The following is a 27,059-nucleotide window of genomic DNA, read 5'->3' as shown; positions in this document are numbered from 1 at the left end:
TCTGCTTAAAAGCTTCCAAAGAAGGAGCCTCAACCACACTCCGGGGCAGAGAGTTCCACTGCTGAACGGCTCTCACAGTCAGGAAGCTCTTCCTCATGTTCAGATGGAATCTCCTCTCTTGTAGTTTGAAGCCATTGTTCCATTGCGTCCTAGTCTCCAAGGAAGCAGAGAACAAGCTTGCTCCCTCCTCCCTGTGGCTTCCTCTCACATATTTATACATGGCTATCATATCTCCTCTCAGCCTTCTCTTCTTCAGGCTAAACATGCCCAGCTCCTTAAGCCGCTCCTCTTAGGGCTTGTTCTCCAGACCCTTGATCATTTGAGTTGCCCTCCTCTGGACACATTCCAGCTTGTCAATATCTCTCTTGAATTGTGGTGCCCAGAATTGGACACAACATTCCAGGTGTGGTCTAACCAAAGCAGAATAGAGGGGTAGCATGACTTCCCTGGACCTAGACACTATGCTCCTCTTGATGCAGGCCAAAATCCCATTGGCTTTTTTTGCCGCCACATCACATTCCTGGCTCATGTTTAACTTCTTGTCCACGAGGACTCCAAGATCTTTTTCACACGTACTGCTCTCGAGCCAGGCATTGTCCCCCATTCTGTATCTTTCATTTTTTCTGCCAAAGTGGAGTATCTTGCATTTGTCACTGTTGAACTTCATTTTCTTAGTTTTGGCCAATCATCTCTCTAATCTGTCAAGATCGTTTTGCATCCTGCTCCTGTCCTCTGGAGTATTGGCTCTCTCTCCCAATTTGGTCCCATCTGCAAACTTGATGATCATGCCTTCTAGCCCTTCATCTAAGTCATTAATAAAGATGTTGAACAGGACCGGGCCCAGGACGGAACCCTGCTTGTGGCACTCCACTTGTCACTTCTTTCCAAGATGAAGAGGAAGCATTAGTGAGCACTCTCTGTGTTCGTCCACTTAACCAATTACAGATCCAGCTCACCGTAGTTTTGCCTCGCCCACATTGGACTAGTTTCCTTGCCAGAAGGTCATGGGGGACCTTGTCAAAGAAGGCCTTCCTGAAATCCAGGTACGCTACATCCACTTGAACTGTGGAATCCGCAGAGTTGTCGCTTGGCACTCGTTGGCACAGAAGACTACAACTCCCATGATTCCATGCTTATTGAATTGCATTTCATTCTGGAAGAGAGTGTCGGGCCTTCAGCCACAAAAAAATAAAAATCAATTTTTGCATAATAAATCCCAAATTATGAAAAATAAATTGGAAAAAGGATTGCATCCCTAACTTCCACCAAAAATATTATTATTATTATTGTATTGTCGAAGGCACATCAAATCACCTCTCAACAAAAGATTCCCCCCAGGCACTTCCAAGCCATTAAATGCTAATCAAGGTGGTCAGTTGAAACATTCACACCTAGCTCCAACAGACAAGAGTCCTTTGTCCCACCCTGGTCATTCCACAGATATATAAACCTCCTTTTCCTAGTTCCAACAGTCCTCACTACCTCTGAGGATGCTTGCCATAGATGCAAGCGAAACGTCAGGAGAGAATGCCTCTAGACCATGGCCATATAGCCCGAAAAAACCTACAACAACTTATTATTATTATTATTATTATTATTATTATTATTATCACAAGCCAGTCAAGGTGTAAACATCATATCCCAAATTATGAAAAAAATGGAAAAATTATTTCTATAGAAACCTATTAAAGGATTGCATCCCTAACTTCCACCGAAAATACTATTATTATTATTATTATTATTATTATTATCACAAGCCAGTCAAGGTGTAAACATCATATCCCAAATTATGAAAAAATGGAAAAATTATTTCCATAGAAACACTGATTTGGCCCAAAGGTTTGTGCAGCCAAAGAAGTGAGAATGGCAGGAAGCAGCCAGGCTTTGAAGCTGCAAGGCCATTCAATGCTAATCAAGGCGGTGCCAATTGCAACATTAAAACTGTGGCAACTCAGGTGCAAACGCCAATTTGGCCCAAAGGTTTGTACAGCCAAAGAAGTGAGAATGGCAGGAAGCAGCCAGGCTTTGAAGCTGCAAGGCCATTCAATGCTAATCAAGACGGCCAACTGCAACATTAAAAATGTGGTAACTCAGGTGCAAATGCCGATTTGGCCAAAGGTTTTGTACAGCCAAAGATGGGAGAATGCCAGGAAGCAGCCAGGCTTTGAAGCTGTAAGGCCATTCAATGCTAATCAAGACAGACAACTGCAACATTAAAAATGTGGTAACTCAGGTGCAAACGCCGATTTGGCCCAAAGGTTTGTACAGCCAAAGAAGTGAGAATGGCAGGAAGCAGCCAGGCTTTGAAGTTGCAAGGCGACTCAGTGCAAAATCAAAGTGGCCAATTGCAAAATCAAATTGGCTACGATTTGGCCCAAAAATGTGGTAACTCAGGTGCAAACGCCGATTTGGCCCAAAGGTTTGTACAGCCAAAGATGTGAGAATGGCAGGAAGCAGGCAGGCTTTGAAGCTGCAAGGCCATTCAGTGCGAATCAAGGTGGTGCCAATTGCAACATTAAAAATGTGGCAACTCAGGTGCAAACGCCAATTTGGCCCAAAGGTTTGTACAGTCAAATAAGTGAGAATGGCAGGAAGCAGCCGGGCTTTGAAGCTGCAAGGCCATTCAATGCTAATCAAGATGGCCAACTGCAACATTAAAAGTGCAGCGACTCAGGTGGAAACACCGATTTGGCTCAAAGGTTTGTACAGCCAAAGAAGTGAGAATGGCAGGAAGCAGCCAGGCTTTGTAGCTGCAAGGCCATTCAATGCTAATCAAGATGGCCAACTGCAACATTAAAAGTGCAGCGACTCAGGTGCAAATGCCAATTTGGCCCAAAGGTTTGTACAGTCAAATAAGTGAGAATGGCAGGAAGCAGCCAGGCTTTGAAGCTGCAAGGCCATTCGGTGCAAAATCAAAGTGGCCAATTGCAACGTTAAAACTGCGGCTACTCCGATTTGGCCCAAAGGTTTGGACAGCCAAAGATGGGAGAATGCCGGGAAGCAGCCAGGCTTTGAAGCTGCAAGGCCATTCAGTGCAAAATCAAAGCGGCCAATTGCAACAGTCAACAGACAAGAGTTCTTTCTTCCACCCTGGACATTATTCCACAGTGATATATAGAAACCCCATTTGCCTGGTTTCCAACAGACCTCACAACCTCTGAGGATGCCTGCCATAGGTGTGGGCGAAACGTCAGGAGAGAATGCTTCTGAAACATGGCCAGAGAAAACACAGCAACCGAGTGCAATGTACTTTGAAGGGACATTTCCCCCTTCTTTCAGTGCATGAGGGAGCCCTCTCCTTCCATCCTTTCCCAAGCTCTTCTTCGTGCGCCAAACAATGCGCCGGTGTGTCATCCACCCAAAGCCCTGGCACGTTTGTGCATATAAAAAGGTATATACACACATGCACACATCTGGTTTTTCCCAATTATTAGTCATATGCAAATGGGTGCTAATGAATTCATCACCTTGGTTGAATCAACTTCACGGTTTTTGGTTTCTGCGGGGAAGGAGAGGAGTCTGGGACCCTTGGGAAACTGGCAAAACCGTCAAACTGGAAAGCTGGTATTTTGAAATGTCAATCCAGGAATTGAGGAAGCTCAAATCTATAGGACAGCCTTTCTCAACCTGGGGGTCGGGACCCCTGGGGGTGTCAGAGGGGTCACCAAAGACCATCACAAAACACAGTATTTTCTGTTGGTCATGGGGGTTCTGTGTGTCAAGTTTGGTTCAATTCCATCGTTCATTGAGTTCATAATGCTCCTTGATTGTAGGTGGACTATAAATCCCAACAACTATATCTCCCAAATGTCAAGGTCTATTTTCTCCATACTCCACCAATGTCCACATTTGGGCATATTGAGTATCAGTGCCAAGTTTGGTCCAGATCCATCATCGTTTGAGTCCACAGTGCTCTCTGGATGTAGGTGAACTACAACTCCAAAGCTCAAGGTCAATGCCTACCAAACCCTTCCAGTGTTTTCTGTTGGTCATGGAAGGTCTGTGTGCCAAGTTTGGTTCAGTTCCATCAATGGTGGAGTCCAGAATGCTCTTTGATTGTAGTTGAACTATAAATCCCAGCAACTACAACTCCCAAATGTCAAGGTCTATTTTCCCCATACTCCACTAGTGTCCACATTTGGGCATATTTAGTATCCGTGACAAGTTTGGTCCAACTCCCAAACATCAATGGGAACACTCCACTAATTTGAACACTCCGCTAGTGTTCAAATTTGGGCAACTCCCAAATGTCAAGGTCTATTTTCCCCATACTCCACCAGTGTCCACATTTGGGCATATTGTGTATTTGTGCCAAGTTTGGTCCAGATCCATCATTGTTTGAGTCCACAGTGCTCTCTGGATGTAGGTGAACTACAACTCCAAAACTCATGGTCAATGTTGACCAAACCCTTCCAGTATTTTCTGTTGGTCATGGAAGGTCTGTGTGCCGAGTTTGGTTCAATTCCATTGGTGGTGGAGTTCAGAATGTTTTTTGATTGTAGTTGAACTATAAATCTCAACAACTACAACTCCAAAACGTCAAGGTCTATTTTCCCCAAACTCCACCAGGGTCCACATTTGGGAATATTTAGTATCCGTGACAAGTTTGGTCCAGATTTATCATTGTTTGAGTCCACAGTGCTCTCTGGATGTAGGTGAACTACAACTCCAAAACTCAAGGTCAATGTTGACCAAACACTTTCAGTATTTTCTGTTGGTTATGGAAGCTCTGTGTGCCAAGTTTGGTTCAATTCCATCGCTGGTGGAATTCAGAATACTCTTTGATTGGAGGGGAACTATAAATCCCAGCAACTACAACTCCCAAATGTCAATGGGAACACTCCACTAATTTGAACACTCCACTAGTGTTCAAATTTGGGCATATTTAGTATCCGTGACAAGTTTGGTCCAGATCTATCATTGTTTGAGTACACAGTGCTCTCTGGATGTAGGTGAACTACAACTCCAAAACTCAAGGTCAATTCTGACCAAACCCTTTCAGTATTTTCTGTTGGCCATGGGAGGTCTGTGTGCCAAGTTTGGTTCAATTCCATTGGTGGTGGAGTTCAGAATGCTCTTTGATTGTAGTTGAACTATAAATCCCAGCAACTACAACTCCAAAACGTCAAGGTCTAGTTTCCCCATACTCCACCAGTGTCCACATTTGGGCATATTGAGTATCTGTGCTAATTTTGGTCCAGATCTATCATTGTTTGAGTCCACAGTGCTCTCTGGATGTAGGTGAACTACAACTCCCAAACTCATGGTCAATGTTGACCAAACCCTTTCAGTATTTTCTGTTGGTCATGGGAGGTCTGTGTGTCAAGTTTGGTTCAATTCCATCGTTGGTGGAGTTCAGAATGCTCTTTGATTGTAGTTGAACTATAAATCCCCCTTAATACAGATCCTTATGTGGTGGTGACCCCCAACCATAAAATTATTTTTGCTGCTACTTCATAACTGTCGTTTTGCTACTGTCATGAATTGTCACGTAAATATCTGATATGCAGGATATATTTTCATCCACTGGACCAAATTTGGCACAAATACCTGATATGCCCAAATTTGAATATTGATGGGGTTGGAGATTGATTTTGTCATTTGGGAGTTGTAGTTGCTGGGATTTATAGTTCACCTACTATTAAAGAGCATTCTGAACTCCACCAGCAGTGGAATTGAGCCAAACTTGGCATACAGAACTCCCATGACCAACAGAAAATACTAGAAGGGTTTGGTGGGCATTGACCTTGAGTTTTGGAGTTGTAGTTCACCTATATCCAGATAGCACTGTGGACTCAAACAATGATCGATCTGGACCAAACTTGGCACAGATACTCAATATGCCCAAATGTGGAACACTCGTGGAATTTGGGGAAAACAGACCTTGACATTTGTAAGTTGTAGTTGCTGGGATGTATAGTTCACCTACAATCAAAGAGCATTCTGAGCTCCACCAACGCTGGAATTGAACCAAACTTGAGCTCCACTGAGGATGGCACAGAACTCCCATGATCAATAGAAAATACTGGAAGGGTTTGGTGAGCGTTGACCTTGAGTTTTTGAGTTGTAGTCCACCTATACCCAGGGAGCACTGTGGACTCAAACAATGATGGATCTGGACCAAACTTGACACAAATACTCAATGTGTCCTAATGTGAACACTGGTGGAATTTGGGTAAAATAGACCTTGACATTTGGGAGTTGTAGTTGCTGGGATTTATAGTTCACCTACAATCAAAGAGCATTCCGAACCTCACCAACAATAGAATTGGGCCAAAGTCCCCACACAGACGCCCCATGTCTTGAAGGGACTTCCTCCCTCCAGCCTCGTGCACTCTTTCTCGCATGCGCACCACACTTCTCTCCCCTCCTCACTTGTAGTCTCATAAACAGCCCTCCCCTTGACCGCGCGATCCCTCCAGTGGCCGCGACCCCCAAGTTGAGAAACTCCGTCCTAGAGTATCAATCCTCTCTAGGCATTTTCTAGACCCCCCAGGTTGAGAAAGTCTAGTTTAGACCATAAACCGTTGATCTCCCCAAAAAGCAACCACAACAATCCCCTTGAATGTCCATCTGTCTTTAGGACACGCAACCACATCACTTCAGCTTAGCACAGACTTATACTATTACTTACTTACCGTAGTCCTCTTTGCAGATTCGGTAATTTCACGTATTAGCGACTCCAAACGGCTGGCTGCCCCCCGTGGTGCCTTCCTTATGGCGACAGTCCAAAGGAAAAGGAGTTATTTTGAAAGCACTTTATGTTCTCTAGGATTTAGCAAAGTTGTGTTTATCAAAACACTGGTGGAGTCTGGGGAAAAGACCTTGACATTTGGGAGTTGTAGTTGCTGGGATGTATAGTTCACCCCCAATCAAAGAGCATTCTGAAACCCAACAACGATGGCATTGAACCAAACTTGGCACACAGAACTCCCACGACCAACTGAAAATACTGGTGGAGTTTGGGGAAAAATAGACCTTGACATTTGGGAGTTGTAGTTGCTGGGATTTATAGTTCCCCTCCAATCAAAGAGCATTCTGAACCCCAACAATGATGGCATTGAACCAAACTTGGCACACAGAACTCCCACGACCAACTGAAAATACTGGTGGAGTTTGGGGGAAAATAGACCTTGACATTTGGGAGTTGTAGTTGCTGGGATTTATAGTTCCCCTCCAATCAAAGAGAATTCTGAACCCCAACAATGATGGCATTGAACCAAACTTGGCACACAGAACTCCCACGACCAACTGAAAATACTGGAAGGGTTTGGTGGGTATTGACCTTGAGTTTGGGAGTTGTAGTTCGCCTACATCCAGAGAGCACTATGGAATCAAAAAATGATGGATCTGGACCAAACTTGGCATGAATACTCAATATAACCAAATGTTAACACTGGTGGAGTTTGGGGAAAATAGACCTTGACATTTGGGAGTTGTAGTTGCTGGGATTTATGGTTCACCTCCATGCGTTGTAATGTATTTTTTAATTTTTGGCTTTCTAAGTCTGTTCTACTGTGTTTTTTTATGAGTGACTAGCTTGGGGACCCACACTGCCCGGGTTATTAGAGAAAGTGGGTAATGGCGGTTCTGTATGCCAGGTTTGTTCTTTATTGGTATTTGGATGAGTGTTGCGGTGGTCTCTGGAAGTGAGTAAAGGTACTACAAGTCCCATCATCCATGGTCCGTCCTCCTCCAAACAGCACCAGGATGTAGAGTGGGTCATGAGGGCTCTGTGTGCCAAGTTTGGTCTGTATTGGTAATTGGATGAGTGTTGCTGTGGTCTCTGGAAGTGAGTGAAGGTACTGCAAGTCCCATCATCCATGGTCTGTCCTCCTCCAAACAGCACCAGGATGTAGAGTGGGTCATGAGGGCTCTGTGTGCCAAGTTTGGTCTGTATTGGTAATTGGATGAGTGTTGCTGTGGTCTCTGGAAGTGAGTGAAGGTACTGTAAGTCCCATCATCCATGGTCTGCCCTCCTCCAAACAGCACCAGGATGTAGAGTGGGTCATGAGGGCTCTGTGTGCCAAGTTTGGTCTGTATGAGTGTTGCTGTGGTCTCTGGAAGTGAGTGAAGGTACTGCAAGTCCCATCATCCATGGTCTGCCCTCCTCCAAACAGCACCAGGATGTAGAGTGGGTCATGAGAGCTCTGTGTGCCAAGTTTGGTCTGTATTGGTAATTGGATGAGTGTTGCTATGGTCTCTGGAAATGAGTGAAGGTACTGTAAGTCCCATCATCCATGATCTGTCCTCTTCCAAACAGCACCAGGATGTAGAGTGAATCATGAGGGCTCTGTGTGCCAAGTTTGTCTGTATTGGTAATTGGATGAGTGTTGCTGTGGTCTCTGGAAGTGAGTGAAGCTACTGTAAGTCCCATCATCCATGGTCCATCCTCCTCCAAACTGCAGTAGGATGCAGTGTGGGTCTTGTGGGCTCTGTGTTCCAAGTTTGGTCTGTAGTGGTAATTGGATGAGTGTTGCTGTGGTCTCTGGAAGTGAGTGAAGGTACTGTGTGCCAAGTTTGGTCTTGATTCAGTCATTGGGTGAGGATCACAGCAGTCTCAGAAAGTGAGTGACAGTACTGCAAGTCCCATCATCCATGCTCCATCCTCCTCCAAACTGCAGTAGGATGTAGAGTGGGTCATGAGGGCTCTGTGTGCCAAGTTTGGTCTTGATTCAGTCATTGGGTGAGGATCACAGCAGTCTCAGAAAGTGAGTGATGGTACTGCAAGTCCCATCATCCATGGTCCATCCTCCTCCAAACTGCAGTAGGATGTAGAGTGGGTCATGAGGGCTCTGTGTGCCAAGTTTGGTCTTGATTCAGTCATTGGGTGGGGATCACAGCAGTCTCAGAAAGTGAGTGACAGTACTGCAAGTCCCATCATCCATGCTCCATCCTCCTCCAAACTGCAGTAGGATGTAGAGTGGGTCTTGTGGGCTCTGTGTGCCAAGTTTGGTCTGTATTGGTAATTTTCTGACACAGCCTCAGGCCTTTTCCTCTCTACTGTCCCCTCAGAATGTTGGAGTTTTGAGGCTGGCCAATAAGAGACCATATGCAAATTGTACCACAGTGGCAGCCAATCAGAACGCTGCCACATACACCTCCCGTCCTCCCTCCACATGCAAACACTGACTTTTATTATATACATAGATAGATAGATGGTCACTCGTTGGCCTGAGAGGTGTTTTGTGTCCAAATTCATCCAGTGGTTTTTGCATTATGTTAATCCCACAAACGAACATTACATTATATAGAATATCCGACGATTTTCGATACCAACGCACACGCCTCGTACTTAGCCTTTCCGCCAAGAGAAAACCGAGTGTTACTTAAGGTGACAGCTCTCTTGAGTTGTGACCCTCGGCGGTGCGAGCGCCCATAACTCATCGGGAGCTCTTTATAACCACATAAGCACCCTTTGCTTGGAAAGAACGGCCCGTGTGAGTTATGGGCTGATTTCGGGGAGAGAGAAAACGCCAAAAGGCCAAGAAGGAAGGAAGGAAGTTGGTGGCCATGAATGTAATTCATACAAATGTGCAAAATAGCTTCCTTGGCATCCATTCAGTCTGTATTGGGGATTTTTGCGACACCATTTGAAAGACAATGTGTGGATTCCTGCCATAGATGTGGGCGAAACGTCAGGAGAGAATGCTTCCGTCCGGAAAACGCACAGCAACCCAATTGGGAGTACTAATGTGTTGTCGAAGGCTTTCATGACCGGAATCTCTGGGTTGCTGTGAGTTTTCCAGACTGTCTTGCTACGTTCCAGAAGCATTCTCTCCTGACGTTTCGCCCACATCTATTGCAGGCATCCTCAGAGGTTGTGAAGTGCGTTGGAAACTAGGCAAGTGCATTTTATATATCTGTGGAATGACCAGGTGGGAGAAAGAACTCTTGTCTGTTGGAGGCAAGAGTGGATGGTGCAATTGGCCACCTTGGTTGGCATTGAATGGCCTTGCAGCTTCAAAGCCTGGCTGCTTCCTGACATTCTCACTTCTTTGGCTGTACAAACCTTTGGACCAAATCGGTGTTTGCACCTGAATTGCCACATTTTTAATGTTGCAATTGGCCACCTTCCATCTGAACATGAGGAAGAACTTCCTGACTGTGAGAGCTGTTCAGCAGTGGAACTCTCTGCCCCGGAGTGTGGTGGAGGCTCCTTCTTTGGAAGCTTTTAAACAGGGGCTGGATGGCCATCTGTCTGGGGTGATTTGAATGCAATATTCCTGCTTCTTGGCAGAATGGGGTTGGACTGGATGGCCCAGGAGGTCTCTTCCAACTCTTTGATTCTATGATTCTATGATTAGCATTGAATGGCCTTGCAGCTTCAAAGTCTGGCTGCTTCCTGCCGTTCTCACTTCTTTGGCTGTCCAAACTTTTGGGCCAAATCGGAGTAGCAGCAGTTTTAATGTTGCAATCGGGCACCGTGGTTAGCACTGAATGGCTTTGCAGCTTCAAAGCCTGGCTGCTTCCTGCCATTCTCACTTCTTTGGCTGTACAAACCTTTGGGCCAAATCGCCGTTTACACCTGAGTCACTGCAGTTTTAATGCTACGGTTGGCCACCTTGATTAACACTGAATGGCCTTGCAGCTTCAAAGCCTGGCTGCTTCCTGCCGTTCTCACTTCTTTGGCTGTCCAAACTTTTGGGCCAAATCGGAGTAGCAGCAGTTTTAATGTTGCAATTGGGCACCTTGGTTAGCACTGAATGGCCTTGCAGCTTCGAAGCCTGGCTGCTTCCTGACATTCTCACTTCTTTGGCTGTCTTTGGTTTTGTTCCAATTGGCCACTTTGATTTGCATTCAATGGCCTTGCAGCTTCAAAGCCTGGCTGCTTCCTGCCATTCTCACTTCTTTGGCTGTATAAACCTTTGGCCCCATAGTCCAATGCCAAGCAAGCTAGCTGCCTCGTGCTCTGCAGATCTGTGCGTCTCCCCCTTTTCTGCAATGAGGCTGCAGAGCGGGATTAATTACTGCTCTGTTGCAAATGAAATTAAGCTGGCCTGATCGTTAGCTTATTGATGAGACAAACGAGATTAGGCAGCGCATTGTCAATTGGTGGCTGCACCGGGAACTGGATTAAACGAAGGAGCGGCGATTAGTCAGAGCTGCAGCAAAGGAGGAAAAAAGGAGCCAATGGGAACCAGGGGTGAGATGGGGAAAGCTAGAGCTCTGAGATCCCGGGGTTGGAGTGGATGGCCGTCTGCTGAGAGGGTTCGGATTGTGACTTTCTGTATGGGGTGGATTAGATGGCCCTAGGGGTCTCTTCCAAGGCTACAGGGAGATAAGGAAGGAAGGAGAAAAGAGGGAAAGAAGGAAAGATGGAAGGAAAGGAGGGAGGGAGGGATAAAGAGGGAGGGAAGGAAGGGAAGAAAAGAAAGGAAAGACAAAAGGGAAGGAAGGAAAGAAGGAAGGAAGGAGTAAGAGAGAGGTAAAGAGGGAGGTATGGAAGGGAAGGAAGGGAGAAAGAGGGAAAGGAAAGAGAAGGAAGGAAGGACAAAAGGGAAGGAAGGAGAAAGAGAATGAGAAAGAGGGAAGTATGGAAGGGAAAGAAGGGAGAAAGTGGGAAAGAAAGAGAAGGAAGGAAAGACAAAGGGAAGGAAGGAAAGAAGGCAGGGAAGGAAAGAGGAAGAGAGAGGGAAGGAAAGACAAAAGGGAAGGAAGGAAGGAAGGTAGGAGAAAGCGAGAGAGAAAGAGGGAAGTATGGAAGGGAAAGAAGGGAGAAAGAGGGAAAGAAAGAGAAGGAAGGAAAGACAAAGGGAAGGAAGGAAAGAAGGCAGGGAAGGAAAGGGGTAGGAAAGAGAGAGGGAAGGAAAGACAAAAGGGAAGGAAGGAAAGAAGGTAGGAGAAAGAGAGAGAGAAAGAGGGAAGTATGGAAGGGAAAGAAGTCAGAAAGGGAGAGAGAAAGAGGGAAGTATGGAAGGGAAAGAAGGGAGAAAGAGGGAAAGAAAGAGAAGGAAGGAAAGACAAAGGGAAGGAAGGAAAGAAGGCAGGGAAGGAAAGAGGAAGGAAAGAGAGAGGGAAGGAAAGACAAAAGGGAAGGAAAGAAGGAAGGAGAAAGAGAGAGGTAAAGAGGGAAGTAAGAAAGGGAAGGAAGGGAGAAAGAGAGAAGGAAAAAGAAGGAAGAAAAGACAAAAGGGAAGGAAGGCAAAAGAGAGAAATAGGGAAGTATGGAAGGGAAAGAAGGGAGAAAGAAGGAAAGAAAGAGAAGAAAGGAAAGACAAAGGGAAAGGAAGGAAAGAAGGAAGGAGGAAGAGAGAGGTAAAGAGGGAAGTATAGAAGGGAAGGAAGGGAGAAAGAGGGAAGGAAAGAGAAGGAAGGAAAGACAAAAGGGAAGGAAGAAGAAAGCGAGAGAGAAAGAGGGAAGGATAGAAGGGAAAGAGGGGAGAAAGAGGGAAAGAAAGAGAAGGAAGGAAAGACAAAGGGAAGGAAGGAAAGAAGGCAGGAAGGAAAGAGGAAGGAAAGGGAGAGGGAAGGAAAGACAAAAGGGAAGGAAGGAGAAAGAGAATGAGAAAGAGGGAAGTATGGAAGGGAAAGAAGGGAGGAAGAGGGAAAGAAAGAGAAGGAAGGAAAGACAAAGGGAAGGAAGGAAAGAAGGCAGGGAAGGAAAGGGGTAGGAAAGAGAGAGGGAAGGAAAGACAAAAGGGAAGGAAGGAAAGAAGGTAGGAGAAAGAGAGAGAGAAAGAGGGAAGTATGGAAGGGAAAGAAGTCAGAAAGGGAGAGAGAAAGAGGGAAGTATGGAAGGGAAAGAAGGGAGAAAGAGGGAAAGAAAGAGAAGGAAGGAAAGACAAAGGGAAGGAAGGAAAGAAGGCAGGGAAGGAAAGAGGAAGGAAAGAGAGAGGGAAGGAAAGACAAAAGGGAAGGAAAGAAGGAAGGAGAAAGAGAGAGGTAAAGAGGGAAGTAAGAAAGGGAAGGAAGGGAGAAAGAGAGAAGGAAAAAGAAGGAAGAAAAGACAAAAGGGAAGGAAGGCAAAAGAGAGAAATAGGGAAGTATGGAAGGGAAAGAAGGGAGAAAGAAGGAAAGAAAGAGAAGAAAGGAAAGACAAAGGGAAAGGAAGGAAAGAAGGAAGGAGGAAGAGAGAGGTAAAGAGGGAAGTATAGAAGGGAAGGAAGGGAGAAAGAGGGAAGGAAAGAGAAGGAAGGAAAGACAAAAGGGAAGGAAGAAGAAAGCGAGAGAGAAAGAGGGAAGGATAGAAGGGAAAGAGGGGAGAAAGAGGGAAAGAAAGAGAAGGAAGGAAAGACAAAGGGAAGGAAGGAAAGAAGGCAGGAAGGAAAGAGGAAGGAAAGGGAGAGGGAAGGAAAGACAAAAGGGAAGGAAGGAGAAAGAGAATGAGAAAGAGGGAAGTATGGAAGGGAAAGAAGGGAGGAAGAGGGAAAGAAAGAGAAGGAAGGAAAGACAAAGGGAAGAAAAGAGGAAGGAAAGAGAGAGGGAAGAAAAGACAAAAGGGAAGGAAAGAAGGAAGGAGAAAGAGAGAGGTAAAGAGGGAAATATGGAAGGGAAGTATGGAAGGGAAAAAAGGGAGAAAGAGGGAAAGAAAGAGAAGGAAGGAAAGACAAAGGGAAGAAAAGGGGAAGGAAAGAGAGAAGGAAGAAAAGACAAAAGGGAAGGAAAGAAGGAAGGAGAAAGAGAGAGGTAAAGAGGGAAATATGGAAGGGAAGGGAAGGAGAAAGAGGGAAGGAAAGAGAAGGAAGGAAAGACAAAAGGGAAGGAAGGGAAGAAGGAAGGAGAAAGAGAGAGGTAAAGAGGGAAGTATGGAAGGGAAGGAAGGGAGAAAGAGGGAAAGAAAGAAAAGGAAGGAAAGAAGGTAGGGAAGGAAAGAGGAAGGAAAGAGAGAGGGAAGGAAAGACAAAAGGGAAGGAAGGAAAGAAGGAAGGAGAAAGAGAGAGGTAAAGAGAGAAGTATGAAAGGGAAGGAAGGAAGGAGAAAGAGAGAGAGAAAGAAAGAGGGAAGTATGGAAGGGGAAGAAGGGAGAAAGGGAAAGAAAGAGCAGGAAGGAAAGACAAAAGGGAAGGAAGGAAAGAAAGCAGGGAAGGAAAGAGAGAGGAAAGGAAAGACAAAGGGGAAGGAAGGAGATGCAGAAGGGGAAGGAGGGAGGAAAGAGGGAAGGATGAAAGGATGGAAGGGAAGGATGGAGGGAGAAAGAGGGAGGTAAAGGAGGGAGGGAAGGAAGAAGGAAAAAGTGAAGGAAAGAAGGATAGGGTGGTGCGGGAGAGGAGGGCCTGAGAAAAGAGCTCAAGGGGCTGCATCCGGCCCGCGGGCCTGAGTTTGCCCATACCTGAGATAGCATCATAATGTCAACTAAGTGGGGTACATCCAAGGTACTGGGATACTCTTCCCCACTCAAAGGAAACCATTCCAAACCATATCTCAACCCACTCAGATTGGTTTTTGGGAGCAGACCAATCCATCAGGGGTACATCACCGGGTCTTTGCCGTTGACTGGCAGTTGAATCTTGCTTCAGCTCTGGCAACATGAGGACAAGCAGGCACGCTGTGTGACACATGTGACTCTGTCCTCCAGCAAAGGAGAAGGATGCCCCAAGGGATCGGGGAATGGTTGGGAGTTCCCAAAGCGACCCCTCTGGCATCGGTTGCCTGAAGCCAATGGTGGGACCGACCTTGCCAACTCCACTCTATGGCGCCTATTGTTGAGATGTGAAAGAGGCCCGCTTTGCAGTCATTTGGATGCGAAGTCAAAATATTTCCATTTCCTTGGGCATTTTACGCCAGTGTTGTTATTGCTCTAGGACTATATTTTCAATGTTGACCACCCTGGGCATTTTTTCTATTTTTGATGAAGCGTAATTTATCAGTAAGTAGGCAAATAAATCTTGCATGATGACGTTTTACTTCCAGTCAGGCTTAGTTGAATCTACTACTCACATTTGCGGGATTTATTTATCGTGCCAGGAGCGAATTGAGAATACAGTTATAATGTATAGAAAAAGAACCACAAAGTTCAAAACTTGGCATGATACTGGCGACTTGGTGTGTCGTGGTGAGAAGGTTCTCCATTGTGCATGGTGCAGGGCTCAGGCTGCACTGTAGTCAGTGGTCTGTGGTTTGCTCTCCTCCACATTCCTAAAGCTTCAGAGAGCTTGTGTTCAACCATCTCAAAGCTCCCTGCTTGAGTGGTGATGACACAATCATCAGCATAGATGAAACTCTCTGTCCCTTCTGGCAGTGGCTGATTGTGTAAATGTTAAACATTGATGGAGCAAGCTGGTTTTCCCTGTAATAGGCAGTAAGAGCACCTAAAACTTCTGAGAGCTTGTGTTCCACCATTTCAAAACTTCCTGTTTGAGCGGTGATGGCATGATCATCAGCGTATATGAAATTCTCTGTCCCTTCTGTCAGTGGCTGATTGTTTGTGTAAATGTTAAACATTGATGGAGCAGGCTGGTTTTCCCTGTAATAGGCAGTAAGAGCACCTAAAGCTTCAGACAGCTTCTGTTCAACCATTTTGAAGCTCTCTGTTTGAGCAGTGATGGCATGATCATCAGCGTAGATGAAACTCTCTGTTCCTTCTGGAAGTGGCTGATTGTTTGTGTAAATGTTAAACATTGATGGAGCAACCTGTAATAGGCAGTAAGACCTCCTAGAGCTTCAGAGAGTTTCTGTTCAACCATTTCAAAACTCCCTGTTTGAGTGGTGATGGCAGGATCGTCAGCATAGATGGCACTCTCCATCCCTTCTGGCAGTGGCTGGTTGTTTATGTAAATGTTAAACATTGATGGAGCAAGCTGGTTTTCCCTGTAATAGTCAATAAGAGCACCTAAAGCTTTGGAGAGCTTCTATTCAACCATTTCAAAACTCCCTGTTTGAGCGTTGATGACAGGATCGTCAGCATAGAAGAAACTCTCTGTCCCTTCTGGCAGTGGCTGATTGTTTGTGTAAATGTTAAAGATTGATGGAGCAAGCTGGTTTTCTTTGTAATGGGCAGTAAGAGCACCTAAAGCTTCAGAGAGCTTCTGTTCAACCTTCCTGTTTGAGCGGTGATGGCATGATCATCAGCGTAGATGAAATTCTCTGTCCCTTCTGTCAGTGGCTAATTGTTTGTGTAAATGTTAAACATTGATGGAGCAAGCTGGTTTTCCCTGTAATAGGCAGTAAGAGCACCTAAAGCTTCAGAGAGCTTCTGTTCAACCTTCCTGTTTGAGCGGTGATGGCATGATCATCAGCGTAGATGAAATTCTCTGTCCCTCCTGGCAGTGGCTGATTGTTTGTGTAAATGTTAAACATTGATTGAGCAAGCTGGTTTTCCCTGTAATAGTCAGTAAGAGCACCTAAAGCTTCAAAGAGCTTCTGTTCGACCATATCAAAACTCCCTGTTTGAGTGGTGATGGCAGGATCGTCAGCATAGATGGCACTCTCCATCCCTTCTGGCAGTGGCTGGTTGTTTATGTAAATGTTAAAGATTGATGGAGCAAGCTGGTTTTCTCTGTAATGGGCAGTAAGAGTACCTAAAGCTTCAAAGAGCTTCTGTTCAACCATATCAAAACTCCCTGTTTGAGCAGTGATGGCATGATCATCAGCATACATGAAAATCTCTGTCCCTTCTGGCAATGGCAGTAAATGTTGAACATTGATGGAGCAAACATGCTCCCCTTCTGTTTTTCCCATCTGCTTCTTTGGCTCTGGAACTCAACAAAAAAGCTCCTGTTTTGTAGCAATGAGGTGGTTATTTATTTATCGTGTCATCAGCAACCATACCATTGTATTACAGTTCTAGCAGAGCAAAGCAAACACACAAATTAAAAAGAAAAAGAAAAAAAACCCACAGATTTTGCAAACTTGGCATTCTATTAAATGCCCTTTGACCAGTATCTGGCCACTTGGAGTGCCTCTGGTGTTGCCGCAAGAAGGTCCTCCATTGTGCATGTGGCAGGGCTCAGGTTGCATTGCAGCAAACGGTCAGTGGTTTGCTCTTCTCCACACTCGCATGTCGTGGATTCCACTTTGTGGCCCCATTTCTTGAGGTTGGCTCTGCATCTCGTGGTGCCAGAGCGCAGTCTGTTCAGCGCCTTCCAAGTCGCCCAGTCTTCTGTGTGCCCAGGGGGGAGTCTCTCATCTGGTATCACCCATGGATTGAGGTGCTGGGTTTGAGCCTGCCACTTTTGGACTCTCACTTGCTGAGGTGTTCCAGCGAGTGTCTCTGTAGATCTAAGAAAACTATGTCTTGATTTAAGTCGTTGACGTGCTGGCTGATACCCAAACAAGGGATGAGCTGGAGATGTCTCTGCCTTGGTCCTTTCACTATTGGCTGCTACTTCCCGGCGGATGTCAGGTGGTGCAATACCGGCTAAGCAGTGTAATTTCTCCAGTGGTGTGGGGCGCAGACACCCCGTGATAATGCGGCATGTCTCATTAAGAGCCACATCTACTGCTTTAGTGTGGTGAGATGTGTTCCACACTGGGCATGCATACTCAGCAGCAGAGTAGCATAGCGCAAGGGCAGATGTCTTCACTGTGTCTGGTTGTGATCCCCACGTTGTGCCAGTCAGCTTTCGTATGATGTTGTTTCTAGCGCCCACTTTTTGCTTGATGTTCAGGCAGTGCTTCTTGTAAGTCAGAGCACGGTCCAGAGTGACTCCCAGGGATTTGGGTGCGCTGCAATGCTCCAGTGGGATTCCTTCCCAGGTAATAATCCTCAGAGCTCGGGATGCTTGTCTGTTCTTAAGGTGAAAGGCGCATGTCTGTGTTTTAGATGGATTAGGGATCAGTTGGTTTTCCCTGTAATAGGCAGTAAGAGCACCTAGAGCTTCGGAGAGCTTCTGTTCAACCATCTCAAAGCTCCCTGCTTGAGTGGTGATGGCATGATCATCAGCATAGATGAAACTCTCTGGGATCAGTTGGTTTTCCCTGTAATAGGCAGTAAGAGCACCTAGAGCTTCGGAGAACTTCTGTTCAACCATCTCAAAGCTCCCTGCTTGAGTGGTGATGGCATGATCATCAGCATAGATGAAACTCTCTGGGATCAGTTGGTTTTCCCTGTAATAGGTAGTAAGAGCACCTAGAGCTTCGGAGAGCTTCTGTTCAACCATCTCAAAGCTCCATGCTTGAGTGGTGATGGCATGATCATCAGCATAGATGAAACTCTCTGGGATCAGTTGGTTTTCCCTGTAATAGGCAGTAAGAGCACCTAGAGCTTCGGAGAGCTTCTGTTCAACCATCTCAAAGCTCCATGCTTGAGTGGTGATGGCATGATCATCAGCATAGATGAAACTCTCTGGGATCAGTTGGTTTTCCCTGTAATAGGCAGTAAGAGCACCTAGAGCTTCGGAGAGCTTCTGTTCAACCATCTCAAAGCTCCATGCTTGAGTGGTGATGGCATGATCATCAGCATAGATGAAACTCTCTGGGATCAGCTGGTTTTCCCTGTAATAGGCAGTAAGAGCACCTAGAGCTTCGAAGAGCTTCTGTTCAACCATCTCAAAGCTCCATGCTTGAGTGGTGATGGCACGATCATCAGCATAGATGAAACTCTCTGTCCGTCAAAGTGAGGTGGTAATCCTTTGTGGTGATGATCTATACTGTTTTTTCTTATTGTATTGAATCTTATGTTGTTAGCCGGCCTGAGTCCCTCCTCGGAGGTCGAGAAGATCGGGTTATAAAAACTCTAATTAATTAATTAATTAATTAATTAATATTACGAATGTTACTTTCACTGCCCTCCATGAATCCTTTCTCTGACTCCGTTCTCTTTCTTTCTTCCTTCCTCTCTCTCTCCGTTCCCACCTTTCTCGCTTCCAAACAGGACCAGGGGACCGTCGGGGTCATTTTCAACGTGGGCACGGACGACATCACCATCGAGGAGAGCAACGCCATGGTGAACGACGGCAAATACCACGTGGTGCGCTTCACCCGGAGCGGCGGCAACGCAACGCTGCAGGTGGACAATTGGCCCATCAATGAACGGTACCCCGCAGGTAGGGATTGGCAGGCAACGCCCGCCTCAACCCGTGTCCCGGCACGATGCCACACACTTCCATGCATCGCGGAGGTCAGAACCAACCTGATTATTGGGGAATCATTGGGTCAGATGAGTCTCTAGACTGAGGTCAGAACCAACCTGATTATTGGGGAATCATTGGGTCAGATGAGTCTCTAGACTGAGGTCAGAACCAACCTGATTGTTGGGGAATCATTGGGTCAGATGAGTCTCTAGACTGAGGTCAGAACCAACCTGATTATTGGGGAATCATTGGGTCAGATGAGTCTCTAGACTGAGGTCAGAACCAACCTGATTGTTGGGGAATCATTGGGTCAGATGAGTCTCTAGACTGAGGTCAGAACCAACCTGATTGTTGGGGAATCATTGGGTCAGATGAGTCTCTAGACTGAGGTCAGAACCAACCTGATTATTGGGGAATCATTGGGTCAGATGAGTCTCTAGACTGAGGTCAGAACCAACCTGATTATTGGGGAATCATTGGGTCAGATGAGTCTCTAGACTGAGGTCAGAACCAACCTGATTGTTGGGGAATCATTGGGTCAGATGAGTCTCTAGACTGAGGTCAGAACCAACCTGATTATTGGGGAATCATTGGGTCAGATGAGTCTCTAGACTGAGGTCAGAACCAACCTGATTGTTGGGGAATCATTGGGTCAGATGAGTCTCTAGACTGAGGTCAGAACCAACCTGATTGTTGGGGAATCATTGGGTCAGATGAGTCTCTAGACTGAGGTCAGAACCAACCTGATTATTGGGGAATCATTGGGTCAGATGAGTCTCTAGACTGAGGTCAGAACCAACCTGATTGTTGGGGAATCATTGGGTCAGATGAGTCTCTAGACTGAGGTCAGAACCAACCTGATTATTGGGGAATCATTGGGTCAGATGAGTCTCTAGACTGGGGTCAGAACCAACCTGATTATTGGGGAATCATTGGGTCAGATGAGTCTCTAGACTGAGGTCAGAACCAACCTGATTATTGGGGAATCATTGGGTCAGATGAGTCTCTAGACTGAGGTCAGAACCAACCTGATTGTTGGGGAATCATTGGGTCAGATGAGTCTCTAGACTGAGGTCAGAACCAACCTGATTGTTGGGGAATCATTGGGTCAGATGAGTCTCTAGACTGAGGTCAGAACCAACCTGATTGTTGGGGAATCATTGGGTCAGATGAGTCTCTAGACTGAGGTCAGAACCAACCTGATTATTGGGGAATCATTGGGTCAGATGAGTCTCTAGACTGAGGTCAGAACCAACCTGATTATTGGGGAATCATTGGGTCAGATGAGTCTCTAGACTGAGGTCAGAACCAACCTGATTATTGGGGAATCATTGGGTCAGATGAGTCTCTAGACTGAGGTCAGAACCAACCTGATTGTTGGGGAATCATTGGGTCAGATGAGTCTCTAGACTGAGGTCAGAACCAACCTGATTGTTGGGGAATCATTGGGTCAGATGAGTCTCTAGACTGAGGTCAGAACCAACCTGATTATTGGGGAATCATTGGGTCAGATGAGTCTCTAGACTGAGGTCAGAACCAACCTGATTGTTGGGGAATCATTGGGTCAGATGAGTCTCTAGACTGAGGTCAGAACCAACCTGATTATTGGGGAATCATTGGGTCAGATGAGTCTCTAGACTGGGGTCAGAACCAACCTGATTATTGGGGAATCATTGGGTCAGATGAGTCTCTAGACTGAGGTCAGAACCAACCTGATTATTGGGGAATCATTGGGTCAGATGAGTCTCTAGACTGAGGTCAGAACCAACCTGATTGTTGGGGAATCATTGGGTCAGATGAGTCTCTAGACTGAGGTCAGAACCAACCTGATTATTGGGGAATCATTGGGTCAGATGAGTCTCTAGACTGAGGTCAGAACCAACCTGATTGTTGGGGAATCATTGGGTCAGATGAGTCTCTAGACTGAGGTCAGAACCAACCTGATTATTGGGGAATCATTGGGTCAGATGAGTCTCTAGACTGAGGTCAGAACCAACCTGATTATTGGGGAATCATTGGGTCAGATGAGTCTCTAGACTGAGGTCAGAACCAACCTGATTGTTGGGGAATCATTGGGTCAGATGAGTCTCTAGACTGAGGTCAGAACCAACCTGATTGTTGGGGAATCATTGGGTCAGATGAGTCTCTAGACTGAGGTCAGAACCAACCTGATTGTTGGGGAATCATTGGGTCAGATGAGTCTCTAGACTGAGGTCAGAACCAACCTGATTATTGGGGAATCATTGGGTCAGATGAGTCTCTAGACTGAGGTCAGAACCAACCTGATTGTTGGGGAATCATTGGGTCAGATGAGTCTCTAGACTGAGGTCAGAACCAACCTGATTATTGGGGAATCATTGGGTCAGATGAGTCTCTAGACTGGGGTCAGAACCAACCTGATTATTGGGGAATCATTGGGTCAGATGAGTCTCTAGACTGAGGTCAGAACCAACCTGATTATTGGGGAATCATTGGGTCAGATGAGTCTCTAGACTGAGGTCAGAACCAACCTGATTGTTGGGGAATCATTGGGTCAGATGAGTCTCTAGACTGAGGTCAGAACCAACCTGATTATTGGGGAATCATTGGGTCAGATGAGTCTCTAGACTGAGGTCAGAACCAACCTGATTGTTGGGGAATCATTGGGTCAGATGAGTCTCTAGACTGAGGTCAGAACCAACCTGATTATTGGGGAATCATTGGGTCAGATGAGTCTCTAGACTGAGGTCAGAACCAACCTGATTATTGGGGAATCATTGGGTCAGATGAGTCTCTAGACTGAGGTCAGAACCAACCTGATTATTGGGGAATCATTGGGTCAGATGAGTCTCCAAAGGGGAGTGATAGAAGATTTCCTATGTTCCGTCTTTGGGAAATACAGATAGTTGCTGGTCTGTTTCCCATCCAAGCCTTCCTTAGAGAATGTGTCCCACTCTTCTTGTTATCCTCCCTCCAAAAAAAGGAAAATGGAATAAATCCTCCCAGGGTGCATTGTCGTTCCCATTAGAAAACACACAGAAGAGCCTTTCGTTGCCGCAGCCAAAGAGAAGAGGTGCCCGGGGAATTCCCAAACCAGACACACCGAACAAAAGGAGCCTCCTGCCTACAATATGCAATTCTGTACGGAGATTACAACGCCATTTATCACCACATTGTGCATGTCGGATGTCTGGAACAAGCTGTCAGGGACACACATCCCATAATAGCCATATTTTGCTTTATTTTAGCTCCGTTAGGATCCTTAGTCTCCCAACGCTGGTGTAGTTGCGGCTCTCCGGGGCTTTGGATAGAAGGAAGTCCTTTCCTTTGGTTTCCTAACCCAGGACAAGGAAAATACGGCCCTAGGACAGCGTTTCTCAACCCTCCTAATGCCGTGACCCCTAAATACATTTCCTCATGTTGTGGTGACTCCCAACCATAACATGAATTTCGTTGCTACTTCATAACTGTCATTTTGCTCCTGTTATGAATCATCATGTAAATATCTGATATGCAGAATGCGATTTCATGCTTTTGATTGTAGGTGGACTATAAATCCCAGCAGCTACAACTCCCAAATGTCAAGTCTCATTTCCCCAAACTCCACCAGTGTTCACATTTGGGCATATTGAGGATCTGTGCCAAGTTTGGTCCAGATCCATCATTGTTTGATTCCACAGTGCTCTCTAGATGTAGGTGAACTACAACTCCCAAACTCAAGGTCAATGCCCACTAAACTCTTCCAGTATTTTCTATTGGTCATGTGAATCCTGTGTGCCAGGTGTGGTTCAATTCCATAGTTGGTGGAGTTCAGAATGCTTTTGATTGTAGGTGGACTATAAATCCCAGCAGCTACAACTCCCAAATGTCAAGTCTCATTTCCCCAAACTCCACCAGTGTTCACATTTGGGTATATTGAGGATCTGTGCCAAATTTGAGTCCACAGTGCTCTCTAGATGTAGGTGAACTACAACTCCCAAACTCAAGGTCAATGCCCACCAAACTCTTCCAGTATTTTCTATTGGTCATGGGAGTTCTGTGTGCCAAGATTGGTTCAATTCCATCATTGGTGGAGTTCAGAATGCTTTTGATTGTAGGTGAACTATAAATCCCAGGAGCTACAACTCCCAAATGTCAAGTCTCATTTCCCCAAACTCCACCAGTGTTCACATTTGGGCATATTGAGGATCTGTGCCAAGTTTGGTCCAGATCCATCATTGTTTGATTCCACAGTGCTCTCTAGATGTAGCAAATTTGGCACAAATACCTAATATGCCCAAATTTGGGCTTGATTTTGTCATTTGGGAGTTATAGTTGCTGGGATTTATAGTTCACCTACAATCAAAAGCATTCTGAACTCCACCAACTATGGAATTGAACCACACCTGGCACACAGGATTCACATGACCAATAGAAAATACTGTAAGAGTTTAGTGGGCATTGACCTTGAGTTTGGGAGTTGTAGTTCACCTACATCTAGAGAGCACTGTGGACTCAAATGTGGCACAGATCCTCAATATACCCAAATGTGAACACTGGTGGAGTTTGGGGAAATGAGACTTGACATTTGGGAGTTGTAGCTCCTAGGATTTATAGTTCACCTACAATCAAAAGCATTCTGAACTCCACCAACTATGGAATTGAACCACACCTGGCACACAGGATTCATATGACCAATAGAAAATACTGGAAGAGTTTAGTGGGCATTGACCTTGAGTTTGGGAGTTGTAGTTCACCTACATCTAGAGAGCACTGTGGAATCAAACAATGATGGATCTGGACCAAACTTGGCACAGATCCTCAATATGCCCAAATGTGAACACTGGTGGAGTTTGGGGAAATGAGACTTGACATTTGGGAGTTGTAGTTGCTGGGATTTATAGTTCACTTACAATCAAGTTGCATTATGAACCTCACCAACGATATAATTGGGCCAAAATTTCCACACAGAACCCCCATGAGCAACAGAAAATATTGTGTTTTCTGATGGTCTTAGGTGACCCCTCTGGCACCCCCTCGCGACCCCCTCAGGGGTCCCGACCCCCAAGTTGAGAAACACTGCCCTAGGACAATGTTTCTCAACCTGGGGGTCGCGGCCACTGGAGGGATCGCGAGTGGGTTTCAGAGGGGTCGCCAAAGAACACCAGAAAACACATATTTCTGATGGTCTTTGGAACTTCTTTGGCAGAGAAGGCCGAAGATCTCTCCACCTGTCCTTCTCTTCCTATTTGGAAAAGACGGCAAATCCTCCCACCAAAAGCCCTCCTCCGCTGTGATTGGCCGGCCTCTCAACCAAGGGGAGAATTGTTTATGAGACTCCAAGCAAGGAGGGGAGAGCAGGCGTGCATGTGCATGCGAGGGAGAGCATGTGAGGCTGGAGGGAGGCTCATACCAGTGAATCCCTTCAATCCAGGGGGGAAAGTACCCACACAATGTGGGACTGAGAGTGGCCCAGCAGTGTCAGGGGAAGGAGCAACAGAAGAAGCAGTTTAGCTAATTTGTAATGCTATTTCTTAGGGGGGAAAGTCAGTCTTTCCTTTTGTTTTGTTTTTATTAATGCTCCCATTATAAAGTGCATAAGGTGGTGGATGAACTACAACTCCCAAAATTGTGGGTCAATCCTTCCCAGATTCCCACCAGTATTCACAATTGGCCATGTTGGGTCCGTATTCCAAGTTTGGTCCAGATCCATCATTGTTTGAGCCTACAGTTCTCTCTGGATGTGGGTGAACTACAACTCCCAAAATTGCAGGTCAGTCCTCCCCAAATTCCCTCCAATGTTCACAGATGTCCATGTTGGGTCCTTTTCCAAGTTTGGTCCAGATCCATCATTGTTTGAGCCTACAGTTCTCTCTGGATGTGGGCGAACTACAACTTCCAAATTACTGGTCAGTCCTACCCAAATTCCCACCGATATTCACAGTTGGTCATGTTGGGTCCTTATTCCAAGTTTGGTCCAGATCCATCATTGTTTGAGTCCACAGTGCTCTCTGGATGTAGGTGAACTACAACTTCCAAATTACTGGTCAGTCCTACCCAAATTCCCACCGATATTCACAGTTGGTCATGTTGGGTCCTTATTCCAAGTTTGGTCCAGATCCATCATTGTTTGAGTCCACAGTGCTCTCTGGATGTAGGTGAACTACAACTCCCAAAATTGTGGGTCAATCCTTCCCAGATTCCCACCAGTATTGACAATTGGCCATATTGGGTCCGTATTCCAAGTTTGGTCCACTATTGTTTGAGTCCACAGTGCTCTCTGGAAGTAGGTGAACTACAACTCCCAAAATTGTGGGTCAATCCTTCCCAGACTCCCACCAGTATTGACAATTGGCCATGTTGGGTCTGTATTCCAAGTTTGGTCCACTATTGTTTGAGTCCACCACGATCTCTGGATGTAGGTGAACTACAACTCCCAAAATTGTGGGTCAATCCTTCCCAGATTCCCACCAGTATTGACAATTGGCCATGTTAAGTCCGTGTTCCAAGTTTGGTCCAGATCCATCATTGTTTGAGTCCAAAGGGCTCTCTGGATGTAGGTGAACTACAACTCCCAAAATTGTAGGTCAATCCTCCTCAAATTCCCACCAGTATTCACAGTTGGCCATGTTGGGTTCGTGTTCCAAGTTTGGTCCAGATCCATCATTGTTTGAGTCCACTGTGCTTTCTGGATGCAGGTGAACTACAACTCCAAAGCTCAAGGTCAATGCTCACCAAAACCTACCGATATTTTCTGGTTCTGTGTGCCAAGTTTGGTTCAATTCCTTTGTTGGTAGAGTTCAGAATGCTCTTTATAGGTGAACTATAAATCCCAACAACTACAACTCCCAAATGACAAAATCAATCCCCCTCAAATTCAAATTTGAGGGGCCAAATCGAGTATTTGTGCCAAATTTGGTCCAGGGAACACAAACATATCCTGCATATCAGATATTTACATTCTGATTCATAACAGGAATAAAATGACATTGGGCATTGACCTTGAGTTTGGGAGTTGTAGTTCACCTACAACCAGAGAGCACTGTGGACTCAAACAATGATGGATCTGGACCAAACTCTCCACGAATACTCAATATGCCCAAATGTGAACACTGGTGGAGTTTGGAGAAAATACAATCTTGACATTTGGGAGTTGTAGTTGCTGGGATTTGTAGTTCACCTACAATCACAGAGCATTCTGAACTCCACCAACGATAGAATTGTGCAAACCTCCCACACAGAACCCCCATGACCACCAGAGTGGGCCACAGCAACACGTGGCAGGGGACGGCTAATAATAATAATAATAATAACCTTAAATTTCCTACTTGACAGATGCAACTGTCTTTTGGGCTGCAAAGGTCAACAGCAAGCTACACAAATTGTTCGGAAGCTCACTCCGACCCGGGCTAGCTTCGAACTCATGACCTTTTGGTCAGTAGTGATCTTAATGTAGTTGACTCCCAGAACTAGAACTAGAACTAGAACTTCCCTACCCAAAGGGTGGTAGTTCTCCAAAGTCCCTCTGAGGTCCTATTCATGCATCTCTGGGGGTCTGCATAACAATTTGGAGCATAATGTGTCCCCTTTGACGTTGTTCAGGGGGCAACATATGCCCTTTTCTTCTGATAGCAAACCCTCAAGGTAATTCCCATTTGGGAGGCAGATAACAGATGCCGGGAAGCGGGATAGCTTCCCAGGAGGTGAGCTGAAATTGGAAATTGCGGCCTGTGTGTCCGTTGCCCACGCCTTTTCCTTCCAATCTCCCCCCATCGATACCACTCCCTCCCCAGTTGACGGTGAGAGCCCTTGACATTCATTCGGCAGCTGGCATTTTTCCGCTGTCGGCATAATTTTTTTACAGCCCTTTTCAGCGGAGGGAAAGTGCTTTCAGCGCATCTCATTCTAATCTCTATTCTTTGAAAAGGTTGGCGATTGCAGAAAAGGTCTGGGTTTTCTACACTGTCGGCGCTGGGAAATGGAGAAGGGCGCAGGTTGAAGGAGAAGAGAGATTGAGAGAGGGCGGGGAGGGGGAGAATCCGGGTGCCAGGCTCAGAGACAGAACGGAGAACCATCAGGTGGAGGAACGGCAAGGTGAAAGCATTACCAAAGAATCCTAGAGTTGAAAGAGGCCTTGTGGCGCATGCG

At 45.9% G+C, this 27,059-nt stretch overlaps 1 protein-coding gene across 23 annotated transcripts in view; it reads left to right on the top strand.

The window, feature by feature from the left end:
* NRXN2 (neurexin 2) overlaps positions 1-27,059 on the top strand; it is an 888,378-nt gene that overhangs the window by 732,283 nt on the left and 129,036 nt on the right. For all 23 annotated transcript variants that reach the window (XM_067472511.1, XM_067472506.1, XM_067472510.1 and 20 more), the window contains one exon: positions 18,755-18,926. In XM_067472511.1, the coding sequence (XP_067328612.1) occupies positions 18,755-18,926 (172 nt within the window). The remainder of the gene's footprint in view (positions 1-18,754; positions 18,927-27,059) is intronic.

Source organism: Anolis sagrei, chromosome 12 (assembly GCF_037176765.1).
Source record: "Anolis sagrei isolate rAnoSag1 chromosome 12, rAnoSag1.mat, whole genome shotgun sequence".
In the NCBI taxonomy this organism is placed as follows: domain Eukaryota; kingdom Metazoa; phylum Chordata; class Lepidosauria; order Squamata; family Dactyloidae; genus Anolis; species Anolis sagrei.
Note: the sequence above shows the minus strand (reverse complement) of the source record. Positions and strands in the feature narration are given on the sequence as shown.